Below are 14,749 nucleotides of genomic sequence, written 5' to 3'. Positions count from 1 at the left end.
CTTAGTCTTGTTCTTTTTTTTTTTTTTTTTAAATATATTTTATGGATTTTTTGCAGAGAGGAAGGGAGAGGGATAGAGAGAGTTAGAAACATCAATGAGAGAGAAACATCCATCAGCTGCCTCCTGCACACTCCCTACTGGGGATGTGCCCGCAACCAAGGCACATGCCCTTGACCGGAATAGAACCTGGGACCCTTGAGTCCACAGGCTGACGCTCTATCCACTGAGCCAAACCGGTTAGGGCTAGTCTTGTTCTTATAGTGCTACCTATGGGACTCTAAGTAATTGACCTCAGGACTGCCCTTCCCGTGTATTAAATTAGGAGCCAATTCATAACTGGCTCAGTTTCTCAACACCATTTATAAAATGCTACTTTTTCTTGATCAACCTTTGAAACTCAGTGAAGATATTTATATACTTTGTTAATGTCGATTGACCTTTCTGATCGTTATATACTTTGTTTTTTAGCATATTTGCTCAGAATTCTTCAGTGGCTTTTCATTACTTAAAGCAGAAACCCAAACTCTTTGGTATGATATATCTAGCTCATTATTCCAGTTATGTCACTTTCAATTAGATTTGGTTAAATATAGCAGAAAATCCCCAAATAACAGTTGCTTTAATGACAAAAGTTTGTTTCTCTCTGTTGTGAAATATACCTTGAGTTGGTAGCCTCAGGCTTAGAGTCCACAGTGGGCACCCAGCCTCCAATCTTTTGTCTTGGCTGTCTGAGTGCATCACTCCTGTCCTTAGTCATCTCAGGATGTCTGCTGGAGCCTTGGGCACCATGGAGTTCCCGGCAGCAGAAAGGAGGAATGGGGAGGAAGAAGATGTGCCCCTTTCTCTTTTAAGATTTCTTTCTCTTTTTTTTAAGTATATTTTTATTGATTTCACACAGAGAGGAAGAAACATCCATGATGAGAGAGAATCATGGATGAGCTGCCTCCAGCGTGTTCCCTACTGGGGATCGAGCCCGCAACCCGGGCATGTGTCCTTGACCTGCATCGATCCGGGACCTGAAGCTTCAGTCCACAGGCCGATGCTCTATCCATTGCGCCAAACTGGCTAGGGCCCTTTTAAGATTTCCTATATGTCATTGGCCATCACTTAGATATATGGCTACCCAGTTGCAAAGGAGTCTGGTAAACGCAATCTTTTAGGTTGGCAGCAGCAGAATAGAGTGGAGGTTACTTGTAATCTTTCTTGCCTGGCCTCATTTCTTGCATCTTCCTCCTTTGTTCTGAACCCTAGTCTTTCACCCAAACAAAAATAAAAACAGAATAACAGTTTAAATGTGTGGAATAAGGTAGTTCATGAATCCATTGCTCAGCTCTTTACTTCAGCTACACTTTGTAGAACTTCTAACATCTTCTATAAAGAAGTAGGATATATGTATCATTTAATGGTTGTATTAAAGTATCACTTTTGATCATGTATTTAATGAAAATAATATGTTCTTATTTCATCTCTTTGGCTGTGGTTATCATAGAATGATTACATTACCATGTCTTTATTCATTATGTAATTTAGCTTCCTTTTATCTGATTCTCATTATTGCCTATTTTTCTGAAGGTATTTTGCTTTTTTTGTCAGCTCTTTGATTGATCTTTGCAGAGTATAATCAGATGATGCTACTGTCCACTTAAACCCTTCAGTGGCTGGCTTCTTATTGCAAATCCAAACTCTTCACCATGGCCCCCAGCTGCCCACCAGTGTCACACTACACACTGGCCTCCTTGTTGTTTTTCCAAAAGCCGGTTATTCCTTGCACAGCCATTTCCTCTGTCTGGAATTCTTTTTCTTCACCATTTTTTAATAAGGTTGCCTTTTTTTTTATATGTCTTTACCCAAATCATCCTGGAGAGGCCTTCCCAGATCACCCAATCTCAAGTAACCTCCCATCTCTATCTTACCACCTTATTTTACTCTCTACAAAGCATGTATGGCTGTTGGAAATTTTCTTTTTTCAAAATTTGTTTGCTTGTTCATATGTTTTCCTCACTAAAATGTTTCCTCACTAGATATTTCATTATCTAAAAAATGAAATGTAAATACAACCATGTTGTTATTTTTATCCACCAGATTTGGATCATGCATTGAAATGCCTTCAACGTGAAGATCCCAGTTTAAAAGTGAGGCTTGATCCTGACTCTGGACAGGTAGGCGTATTGTTTCTTAATCCCAGATATCTGTCAATAATGTAGCATGCGTGTTGAAGTAAGTATATCTGAAACATTGATAGGTCTATGCCCCTGAAAAGAAACTTTCTTTTTTGGTTTTCATAATAATAAACTTGTAATTATTATGTTGACTATCAATCTAAATAGACAAGTTCTCCTTAATTCCTTAAAATAATTATACCTCACTTATATAAACTACTTTGCAACATTTAGACCATCCAGAAGAGAGCCTTTTGTGAAATTTTCAAATGAGGTTCAACCCCAAGACAAAGCCTTGAATCTCTTATACTAAGGCTTATAGAAGCAGCAAACTAAAGGGAGGGTTCAAAGGGTCTCTTAATGATAATGACACAGATGGGTGAGAAGTGATATATTTCAACCCAGCAATGTGGGAGGAAATAGAGTTCTAAAGTAGGTACAGAATTGGGCTGTATCTGGAGAAGAACAGATGTTTATTCTGTATCTTTTTAGGTGGGCAAGGTAAAGTTTACATAAGATTTTAGAAAAAGTTGCTTAAAAAGATAAAAAATGCCGATACATATGTTTTAAAAATATCAAATGACACACAAATACAGTGGGGCCTTGACTTACGAGTTTTTTGAGATACCAGCTGTCTCTCGGCCGATTTTTTGCATTGAGTTGATAGAGTAATTTGAGTTAACAAGCTCCTTAACGAGCTCGGTCTCGGATCGAATTAAACTCGTAAGTCAAGGCCCCACTGTATACAGGTTAAAGAATTAAAGTTTTCCTGTCTCTCAATCCTATTCTGCACAGGTAACCATTAAAAACTTGATGAATACCTGTATAGCCTTTCACACTTTTTTAAACATCCATTGGTTTGTTGTTCTGTTATATAAAGCACAGTATATTTTTTCTAAATATATATGTACATTTATTTAACAAGTCATTCTATTTGTATTATTCTACAACTTGCTTTTTTCCAAATAATTTACCTCTTTAACTTTACATTAGAGTATAACAATCACACACTGTCGTTTTTGTTGTTGTTCCTTACCATTGTAGTTTTATTACAGCAAAAGGATACAAATTAGAATCAACTAAAGTAAGAGATGCAAAGTCTGGGACAGTTCTTTTTTTTTTCTCTTACATTAGCTATTAGCTTTTATTATTTATTTATTTATTCATTTATTTATTTAAAGTCTTTATTGTTTAAAGTCCCCTTTTTCCCCCATTGACCTGTCCCAGCCTGCCCCCCACCCCCAACCCTAGGCCTTCACCACTCTATTTATTGTCTGTGTCCATGGGTTATGTATATATGCATACAAGTTCATTGGTTGATCTCTTCCCATCCGCCCACCCTCCCCTGCCTTCCCTCTGAAGTTTGATAGTCTGTTCGATGATTCTATGTCTCTGGATCTATTTTTTTTTTTCATCAGTTTATGTTGTTCATTAGATTCCACATATGAGTGAGGTCATGTGATACTTATCTTTCTCTGACTGGCTTATTTCACTTAGCTTAATATTCTCCAGGTCCATCCATAATGTTGCAAATAGTAAGTTCTTTCTTTTTTAGTATTCTGTTATGTGGATTTTTAATCCACTCATCTTCTGATGGACTGTTTCCAAATCTTAGCTATTGTAAATTGTGTTGCTATGAACATAGAGATGCATGTATTCTTTCTGATTGGCTCAATCACATACTACCTGTGTGTTGACCTTTAGCCTACAGCACCTCCTGTAGGTTTGGGTTGGTACCTTTACTCTCCAGGTTGAAACTGATATGGCTGTTACAAAACCAGCATTATACAGTAGGTCCTCAGGTTACTTCGGAGTTTCGTTTCTACGGCTCGATGTAATGCGATTTTTGCCGTAAGTCGGAACCCACCTACATAAGCACCTATGTCATTTATATGGAGCACACAGCAGTAATGAAGTGAAACAGTAAAAAAAAAAATTAAAAGAAAGACAATTCCTGACCTTTACTTGTGGTAAATAATAAAAATCATAAAGCATATATGTACATATGTCGAGATGACGGAACTTTTTTTTATTTTTTTATAAATAAGTGGGAGATGGCGATGTAACCATGAAACGATGTATGTTGAGTCCGACGTAACCCGAGGACTGTCTGTAAATCACATTGTTTGACTAGCAGCTTAGGGGTGGGCAAACTTTTTGACTTGAGGGCCACAATGGGTTCTTAAACTGGACCGGAGGGCCAGAACAAAAGCATGGATGGAGTGTTTGTGTGAACTAATATAAATTCAAAGTAAACATCATTACATAAAAGGGTACGGTCTCTTTTTTTTGGTTTGTTTTATTTATTTCAAACGGGCCGGATCCGTAGTTTGCCCACTAGCTGGTAGACAGAGCCCCCAAATAGGAAAAGATATTTCTATCAGGTAGTATCTTGACCTAGAGATAATCTCTCAGTCACTGAGGGCAACGGCCAGATCTCTCTTTGGGTAAATTCTTCACTACAGAGATGGCAAATGAATAAAATGGAGCAAACATGGACTTCTTGCCCTATACTCTTTCTCATACACAAGAACCTTCTTTAGGAATAGCCATTGTTGCTAAAAAAAAATGCATGTCTTGATTGCTTTTGATACAGATTTGGCTGTTCTAGCAAGGGCTCAAAATAACATTGGTTCATAGAAAATAAAAGTCAATTTCTGTCACATAAAGGCCAAAACTAGTCTGGAAGTTTGGACTGCCCAATAAGCTGTAAGGTGGCCGGGATGGTTGGGGATGTTTGGGAGAAAGGTTATTTCCCCATTTTATAAGATGTTGCCCTCATCCACATTCAAGATAGTTTCCTACCTTTTCCTTAAGATAATTTTTTCTTTCCTTAAAAGCACAGCCCAGAAGTTGCCAACATCAGTTACACTCAGATCCCATTGGCCAGAGCTTAGCTCTATAGTTGAGAAATGTAGGCCTTACTAGATGCCACTTGCTCAGCTGATAAGTATCATGGAATGGTAATATAATGGAAGAGAATGGCCTAGTAATTCACTTTTAATTAATAGTTCCAATCAGAAAAGTTAAAAACAGTGTTTTGATGTAGGAGCCAAAAAAAAAAAAATTGCAAAAGAAACTCAGTTTGTAATTAATGAAAAATAACATAGACTGATATACCTTTATATAGTATTTTGTGGTAAACATTTTTTCTTGATGTTTGTTTTTCTTCTTTTTTTTTAACAAGACTGTCTTATGTGGAATGGGGGAGTTACATATTGATATTATTCATGACCGAATCAAGAGGGAATATGGACTGGAAACCTATTTAGGGCCTCTTCAGGTGGCATACCGAGAGACCATCCTAAATTCAGTTCGTGCTACAGGTAAAATATAAAACATCTTCTGTTTTTGTTTATCTCTTTCTCTCCAGGATCTGTCTTCTGAATCTCTTGTTTAGTTGTAAGCAGGATTCATAGTCACTAGTATGACAGGTTTTATATGTGTGCTTTCTTGTTTGTTTGTTTTTAGGGTTTTAAAATTTTAAACAGCCCTATTCCATTATCACTCATTACATCTACTGGATGCGTGACTCATCAAGCAGATGTGACTTTCAGTGTCATGGAATAGAATGAGCCATGGAAGTTGGTGGCTTATCCTAGTCCTCACTTCCAGAATGAGTAGTTGGATCAGATGCATTCCAAAGAAAAGGGACTACTGTATAGATGAAGCTTTCTTTTTCATAAACCTAATGGTAACCACACACCCAAAACCCAAAACTGAAACACATAGCTTCAAAAAGGAGGAAATAGAGGAGTGAAGTTGATGTGTTATTTTTACTCTATAAAGTGAGTGGAAAATAATTTTCACTATTTAATAAATATGGTAATCCTATACTGATGAAAATGCAGTTTTTATATTTCTGTCCCAGAATGTAAGAATTCATGATTCATAGTTTTAATTTGGTTTCCCTTAAGCAAAAGAACATGACATTATTGCTGTTCTTCTTAAGGAGAAAACATGAACAGGTTTGTTTAAAAAAATATACAGAAAAGATGTTTAATATACCAGGTGCTTTTAGCCACTCAGTGATTTCTAAAAAGAACAAATGGTTACTTTTCACAAAAACTTTAAAAACTAAATGAATAGAATAAAGGAGCAAATGACACATGTATTTCTGTTTCTGAACTTAATACCTGGAAAAACTAAAAATGCTGGGAAAATATAAATAACACCTTTAAAATTAATGTCTGAGCTGGTTAGAACTTAGTGGAAATTTCCAAGGTTGAAAGGAAACTGAAGCAGGAACCTTGGAAAATAAGTTAGCACCAACACCACTAGATATGAGGGCCACATCCTCTTGGAAATAATTAACAAGGAAAATCTCCTTCATAAAAGAAAACTTGTCTAACTGGCTCTGGGGGCAAGGGGCAGAATTTCTAAGAATGTGTAACCATAGGCTTCTGATGGGGCTTTCAGCCTAAATTTATAGAATCAGAATGACCTGAAAACCTCCAAACCAAGAAGAATTTAGTGTACAGTGCTCTCATGGGTTGGCAATATTCCCAGGAACCTGGTGACAACAAACAAAGGGCTTCTCTACATAAATGTATCTTCAGCCCAGGCCTCAAAGAAAATTCCACAGAAAAACAAATAGGAAGTCACAGTTTTAAAAGTTTTAAAATCATAAAATCATGAGAAAAGGCACAATGAGCAAAAAAGGCAATTGAAGCAACAAACATTCGTTAGACCAGCAAAGGCCTCTCAAATTGGAATTATCAGATGCAGAATATAAAATAAGTATATTGTTTTTTGAAGAAATAAAAGGGAAAGGAAAGTATTGATAAGGAACAAGACATTATCAAAAATAAGCAGGCAATGGAACATCATCTTGTGTAAGAAGGAAAGGAAATGCTCAAAAAATTATGAGGGCATGTCATAAGGACACAGGAACCAACTTGTAGAGGCTCCATTGGCCAAATCTGGGTTAATTTGAATACCAGAATAATTAAATACAGTAATTATAGACCACTGAGGAAAAGTAGGAATTCAGGAATCTCTAATCATAATAAACAAATACGTGGGGAAGAAGAGAGGGTTCTTTCTTATACTGGAACGCCAAGTGCTGTTAGTTGTCAAGGAGGCAGGAAAATAGTCATTTTGCAACTATTGTGAATGCTTAATGTTGGGTACATGGTTGAGTAGCATATTTGCATGGTTTTAAAATACATACCCACAGATTGCTTATTAGTTACAAGGTTAAAAAAAAAGTAATTGGATGCTGCACAATCGGACCACACCTTGACTGGATGATCAAATTACTATTGATAATGAAGGGCAGATGGACATTGTGTACATCCAAAAAATGGAAAATCATACTGTTCATAGACAAGGAGACTAAATATCATGATGCTATCAATTCTACCCAAAGAAGTGTATCCGACATTAATACTTATTATAAAGCCATAGTCTTTATGATACTAATCAAGCTATAAATCGACCAGTAGAACAAATCAGAAAGCCTAGAAACAGATTCATACATAATGTGAGCATTGGGTTTATGTCCGAGTGATATTGCAGCTCAATGGGAAAGGATGGACTGACCATTCAGTAATGCCCTGGGATAATTATCCATATGGAAAAAGACGTAATTAGATTCCTACTTCATACCATTCACAAAAGTCAATTCCAAATGAGTGTAAAAACCTAAATATGAAAAAAGAGCTGCCAAATATCCCTCAGAGCACAAAATATAAAGGAAATAAGTGCTAATATATACCAAAATAAAATTAAAAACCATAAACTTTATTATAGGCAAACCTTCAAATTTTGGGAAGAAAATATAGGGGAATAACTTTACTAACCAGGATAGGTTTGGACTTACATAATATCAAACACTGAAATGGTGAAGTAAAGGTTACTAAATTTGATGTTATTAAAATTAATAATTTGCTTATTAGAATAGATGACAAAGCAAAAAGATATACCGAAAGCTAAGGGAAGATATTTGCATCATATAAATTAATAAAAGATTAGTTTCCAAAATGTATAAAGAATTTCTAAAGATCACCAGAAACACCAATCAGAAAGGATATATGCACCCAGGTGTTCATAGCAGCACAATTCACCATAGCTAAGATCTGGAAACAGCCTAAGTGCCCATCAGTAGATGAATGGATTAGAAAACTGTGGTACATCTACACGATGGAATACTATGCTGCTGTAAAAAAGAAGGAACTCTTACCATTTGCAGTAGCATGGATGGACCTGGAGAGCATTATGCTAAGTGAAATAAGCCAGTCAATGAAGGAAAAATACCACATGATCTCACTCATTCATGGATAATAGAGACCATTATAAACTTTTAAACAATAATAGATACAGAGGCAGAGCTGCCTCACACAGATTGTCAAACTGCAGCGGGAAGGCCGGGGAGGATTGGGGGGCAGGAGGGAGTGGGGTAAGAGATCAACCGAAGGACTTGTATGCATGCATATGAGCATAACCAATGGACATAAGACACTGGGGGGTAGGGGAAGCCGGGGTATTGTCAAGGGCAGGGGGAAAAAAAGGACACATATGTAATACCCTTTGTAATGCTTTAAGCAATAAAAAATAAAATAAAATAAAATAAAATATTCATGCAGATTAAAAAAAAAAAAATTCTAAAGATCAGAAAAACCTGACAACAAAGTAGAAAAGTGAGCAAAAAATATTGAACAGATATTTCACAAAAGATGATACCCAAAAGGCCCATGAACATATTAAATAAAAGATTCTCAATCTCAGTAATGATTAGGATTATACAAGAATATGAGACACCATTTTATATCAACAAAATTGGGAGGAATTAAAATCTGACTGCAAAGTGGTGAGATATTATGCTTTGGAAACTCTAATGGGAGTCTAAATTATATAACCACCATGCAAACAATTTGACAACCTTGTAAGTTGACCATTTTCATATCATACTATTCAGCAATTCTGCACCTAGGTATCCCTAGAGAAATGCTTATACATGTGCATGGAAAGACATAAAAATCTTCACAATAGCACTGTAATAATATTTTTTTTTAAATGGTAAGTGAAAAAATAACTCAAATATTTGTGGACAGTAGATAAATGGTACCATAGTCAGACAATGAAATATTATATAGCAATGAAAAATAATGGGCTCTATCAACAGATATCAGCCTGTATGACCCACTAATGTGAAGCCAAAAAAAGCAAGTTGCAGAATACATAACAATAAACTAAAAAGTTCAGAATGAAGCAGAAATAAACTATATTGTTTAGGGATACATACATATGTAATACAACTCAAAAAAAATCATAGTAATGATTAAATATGATGTCATGATAGTGATTGCTTCAGAAAGTTTCTAGGTTACTGGTAATGTTCTCTTTAGTAATTATAGGTTTCTTGAATGTTCATTTTATTTTCAGCTTATGCACATATTTGTAAGTATAAAATAATTCACAATATAAAAGTTAGCTTAGAAAGGAATTATGGCCCTAGCCGATTTGGCTCAGTGGATAGAGCACTGGCCTGCAGACCAAAGGTTCCCAGGTTCAGTTCCAGTCAAGGGCCTGTACAAAATTTCTCTCTTTCTCTTTCTTCCACACTCTCTAAAAATAAATGAAAAAATACCCTTGGGTGAGAATTAAAAAAAAAAAAAATGAATTAAGAAGAGGAATTGTAGACTATAATTAATTGTTTTGAATTTGGACCATGAATCACTGCATTACATAGTCATATAAATATAGCAGTTTTGTTTTAGTAAAATACTGCCAGTTGGTGACAGCTATTGGTTGTTAGCTAATGAGAGATACTATTTTCAGTATCTCTGAAAGTTTCAGTTTTACAAAAAGACATTTCACTAGTTTGGGGGGAAGCATAAACTTTAAATACATATAATATTATTAGAAGAATATATGAGATTTAATTGTGTACGTTTTATCAGGGTTAATGTCCTTTTAATTTTCATTAGATGACTTTTTGCACTCTGAATGTTTACTTTTCAGTAAAACTTTTGTGATTAGAATTTCAGTCACATAAGAGATGTTTCAAAAAGTTTGAGTATAATCTGCATGTCAAAATTTGTGTGATCATCTCCTTCAGAGTATCTTAACTAAAACAGTATTAGTTGGTGATTCAGAGCAGGATTATAGCATTGATAAACATAGAAGCAGATATTTTCCTGGTAGAACTACTTACGGGTACTTTGACATACTGCATTTAGTGCTATTGTTAGTATTTTCTCAAACTTTGTCTTCCATGAGAGCTTGAACTTGTTGATTGCAGTTTTCCCACTTGTGGCACCTTGACACCTTTTCAGAACAAATCTCTGTATATTCGTTTACAGATACCTTAGATAGAACTTTAGGAGATAAACGGCACCTTGTGACTGTTGAACTGGAAGCAAAGCCAACTGAAACATCATCTGTTGTGCCAGTTACCGAGTATGCTGCAAGTATTAGTGAAGACATTTTGAAGGGCTCCCAAGAGGCCATTGAAAATGGAATTCACAGTGCATGCCTCCAAGGTAAGGTACCTCAGATAAGAGTAAGCATGAATATCACAATCGGTCACTCCCAATACTACCTATTATTTCAGTATCTCTTCCCATCACGTATATGTTACACCTTTTATAATTATCCCATCGTCCTTGGATATTCTGTTCTGTTTTTTTAGTCTTATGTTCAATTTGCTTTTTCAGTTTTGGAGGTTTCTGCTGATATATAACTCAGAGAAAAATAGGGGGGAGAGAGACAGACAGACGCATCGATTGGTTGCCTCCCATATGCATCCCGACTGGGGATCGAACTGGTGTACAGGACGATTCTCTAACGAACTGAGCCACCTGCTAGGGCTGACTCGGAGACTAGTTTCCTCAGCCTGTCCCGCCTACTTGTAAGCCCATCAGAGGCATCCCTATTTCTGTGATGGTGCTTTTGAGCTCCAGCATTTGTTCGGTTCTTAATCAGGACTTCGCTCTATCTCTGCTTTCATGCCCATTCATTCTTACATGCTGTCAGCTTTATCTGTCAGAGCCCTTAGCACATTAATCGTAGTTGATTTACATTCCAGGTCTGATCATTCCAATATCCCTGCTGTGTCTGGTTCTGATGCTTGTTCTATTTAAATTGTGCTTTTTGCCTTTTAATATACCTTGTAATTTTTTTCTTGATAGCCAGTCATGGTATACTGGGTAAAAGGAACTGCTGTAATCAGGCATTTACTAGTAGTAATGTAGTGAGGTGTGGGGACAGGCAGCCTTCTCTAGTCCTAGGATTAGGTCTCCATCTTTTAGGGGATTTTTTTTCACTCCCCTTAGGGTGGGACAGGATGGCTAGAGTGCACTGGAATAGGGCACTTCGCCCATCAGGCTCTGATGGTGATGATACCCTTGCAGGTTAGGCCTTGGTTAACTAGGTTCCCCTGAGTGCAGGCCTTGTTAGGAACAGAGTGCTCTGGCCCTTGTCAGTTACCTCAGTTCAGAGCATCATCTGGCTACACCAAGGTGTCAGGTTTGATCCCCAATCGGCACATATTAGTACGAGAGTCAACCAATGAATGCATCAATAAGTGGAACAACAATTCGATGTTTCTCTCTCTTTCCCTCCTCCTTTCTTCTCTCCCTCTCTCTTTTTCTCTCCCTCTCAAAAATCAATAAATTAGAAATGAAAAGAGTGCTCTGAAGTCTGAAGTACTGTTGTTTTTTCAATCCTCACCCAAGGATTTTTTAAATTGATTTTAGAGAGAGAAACATTGATGTGAGAGAAACATTGATTGGTTGCCTCCCACACATGCCCCAACCGAGTATCGAACCTACAACCTAGGTATGTGCCTTGACCAGGAATTGAACCTGCAACCTTTCAGTGTATAGGACAACACTCCAACCAACTGAGCTACCCAATGAGGGCCTGAAGTACTGTTTTGTTGGTGGAATCCAAGGATGCGAAAGCAATGGATACAAAGGGGAAGGGGCCAACTCTAAGTTTTAAAGGAGTCAAGAATTACACGCACGTTTTTGTCTGCTTGGGGGTCGGTTCCCCTAAATTCCCTGCGTTTTCAAGGGTCAACTGTATTTCACAATTATTTTTCTTCTTCCCCCACGAAGCACCAGGAGGCTTTTCTCTGATAGTTACTGTGAGAACCTGCTCGAGCTCCTGGAGGTAGATCTCACAGAATTGTGTCCCCTTCATGACAGCTCCCCCCAAGCTTGTCCACACCAAGCCTCCAGTCATTTGTCAATGACAGCTCAGTTTTTCTTACCCTGGTGCTGGTTCCTAGGGCGTTTTCTCTAGTAAGTCTTTGCTCCAGGAAGCCTTGACCCTCTGCATTTGCCCTCGCTCCATTCTTAGGAGCAGGAGTTTGTCCTTTGTCCTCCCACTTTGTAGATCCAAGAAGAGCTGTTGATTTGTCAGGCTGTTTCCTTCTACTTGTTGTTAGGGAGTGGTGACTTCCAAGGAAGCTCTTTATGTGCTAAACTGGACGTCCTCTCCCTGTTTGTTTATTTTTTTAAAATATATTTTATTGATTTTTTACAGAGAGGAAGGGAGAGGGTTAGAGAGCTAGAAACATCGATGAGAGAGAAACATCGATCAGCTGCCTCCTGCACACTCCCCACTGGAGATGTGCCCGCAACCAAGGTACATGCCCTCGACCGGAACCGAACCTGGGACCCTTAAGTCTGCAGGCCGACGCTATATCCACTGAGACAAACCGGTTAGGGCCTCTCCCTGTTTTTTTACATTTCTCAGCTACTCCTCACTGCATATTGAGTCCTAATACAAATGTTCCCCCTTGCCTAGGACCATTGCTTGGATCCCCAATTCAAGATGTGGCAATTACTTTACATTCACTGATGATTCATCCTGGTACCTCCTCAACTATGATTTCTGCCTGTGTCTCAAGATGTGTACAGAAGGTATATAACTACCCTAATCCTTTTTGCTTTAAGGTGACTCTTCTGACACTAGTGGACTCTGATCCGGGGCAGTCTTTGCTTCCTGAGCCTTGTAGTCAGAGTTTTTACCATGGAGAATTTTTTATTTTTTTAATCACTGGGTTTTATTTGCAAGAGGATCTAAGGAATCACTGTTTAACATAGTTAGCTATGAAATATCCCTTGGCTTTGACAAATAGTCAAGTTTCCTTAAGTGGCAGCTCTGCTTTCCCTACCTCAGACACATAGACGATAGAAACAAGCATGGTAGGTTTGAGTGGAAGACATTTCCAGGGTCAGCTTGGCCAAAGGTGAACTATAATCTAAAGGACATTGAGGCTCTAATATTGGAGTTCCTATTTATTCAAGTAAGATTACTTTAATCAAGAATTGCTGCATAGCCGAAACCGGTTTGGCTCAGTGGATGGAGCATTGGCTTGCAGACTGAAGGGTCCCAGGTTCGATTCCGGTCAGGGGCATGTACCTGGGTTGCGGGTGCATCCCCAGTGGGAGGTGTGCAGGGGGCAGCTGATCGATGTTTCTCTCTCATCGATGTTTCTAGCTCTCTATCTCCATTCCTCTCTGTTAAAAATCAATAAAATATATTAAAAAAAAAAAAGAATTGCTGCATAATAGATTCAGGATAAGCATCTTTCCTTCTCAAAGCATCAAGCAATCTGGTCATCTTGGCATGGTTACCCAATACCTACTGGGGCTGGATTAACCCCAAGGGTCCTGATATGCCAAGAAACGGTTCCATGCATTCCTCAGTGTGGGAATGCTTTGGCCTCGTATGTGACTGATTTTGCATTAAAATACTTGCTTTTATAACCATCTAATATTTTACACTGAGACCTGGTTTTCTATAGTCTTATTTGAATCCATAATTATAAAATTAACTTACTTGAATCCATAATTGTAAAATTAACCCCAAGCTCCTGACTTAAGACAGCTGAACTTATCTCTACGGTAGAAGTTAAAATTCAGACTTTGTGGTTGTTAACCCCCACGTGAGGACATTTTCCCATTGATTTTGAGAGAATGGAAGGGAGGGAGAGAGACAAAGAAACATCAATGTGAGAGAGAATTATGGATTAGCTGCCTCCTGCACATTCCCTACTGGGGACAAAGTCTGCAATCTGGGTATATGCCCGAACTGGGAATCAAACCAGTGACCCCTTAGTTCCTGGGTCTACGCCCAACCACTGAGCCACACCTGGCTGAGCTAAGGAAACTTTTAAACAGAAATTTGACTTCCAATTTAGAAATGGATTGGCATTCTTTAACATTTTTAGGCTCTGAAGACCGCTGATAAGCAAATTTTGGAGCCCTTGATGAACCTGGAGGTCACTGTGACTAGAGATCACCTCAGCGCCGTCCTGGCAGATCTGGCACAGAGAAGAGGGAGCATCCAGGAGATCCAGACTCGTCAGGACAACAGAGTTGTTGTTGGGTTTGTTCCCTTAGCAGAGACCATGGTAGGTACCGTGTCGCTGAAAAGTACATGTTCTTAATATAGGGACAGATAGGCTGAGCAAAAAGAGAATCAGCGACATCTGAAAGAAGCATCAGGGCTTTGAGGTAGAAGATGCATGTCCCGTTTCAGCCACCGGGAACTATTAGGACTTTGAATTTAAATTGTAGGAGTTCAAGCAGCATGGGGGTCCTTTCCAGTCCTCCATGGTGGTAGATGTGTGT

At 38.0% G+C, this 14,749-nt stretch overlaps 1 protein-coding gene across 6 annotated transcripts in view; it reads left to right on the top strand.

Annotated features, from left to right (window-relative positions):
- GFM2 (GTP dependent ribosome recycling factor mitochondrial 2) overlaps positions 1 to 14,749 on the top strand; it is a 63,410-nt gene that overhangs the window by 28,584 nt on the left and 20,077 nt on the right. For 5 of the 6 annotated variants that reach the window (XR_011471179.1, XR_011471180.1, XR_011471177.1 and 2 more), the window contains 5 exons: positions 2,083 to 2,159; positions 5,347 to 5,485; positions 10,466 to 10,645; positions 12,918 to 13,033; positions 14,347 to 14,529. Coding sequence is in view for 2 of the 6 variants with exons in the window: in XM_070412185.1 (XP_070268286.1) it covers positions 2,083 to 2,159; positions 5,347 to 5,485; positions 10,466 to 10,645; positions 12,918 to 13,033; positions 14,347 to 14,529 (695 nt within the window). In the remaining 4 variants the exon portion in view is untranslated. Of the gene's footprint in view, positions 1 to 2,082; positions 2,160 to 5,346; positions 5,486 to 10,465; positions 10,646 to 12,917; positions 13,034 to 14,346; positions 14,530 to 14,749 lie in introns of those variants that run through there. The other variant, XM_070412186.1, reaches the window with a different exon arrangement.

Source organism: Myotis yumanensis, unplaced genomic scaffold (assembly GCF_028538775.1).
Source record: "Myotis yumanensis isolate MYYU_CA2020_CCGP unplaced genomic scaffold, mMyoYum1.0.hap1 SCAF_4, whole genome shotgun sequence".
In the NCBI taxonomy this organism is placed as follows: Eukaryota; Metazoa; Chordata; class Mammalia; order Chiroptera; family Vespertilionidae; genus Myotis; species Myotis yumanensis.
The sequence above is the reverse complement of the archived record's forward strand: the minus strand, read 5'-3'. Positions and strand labels throughout refer to the sequence as shown.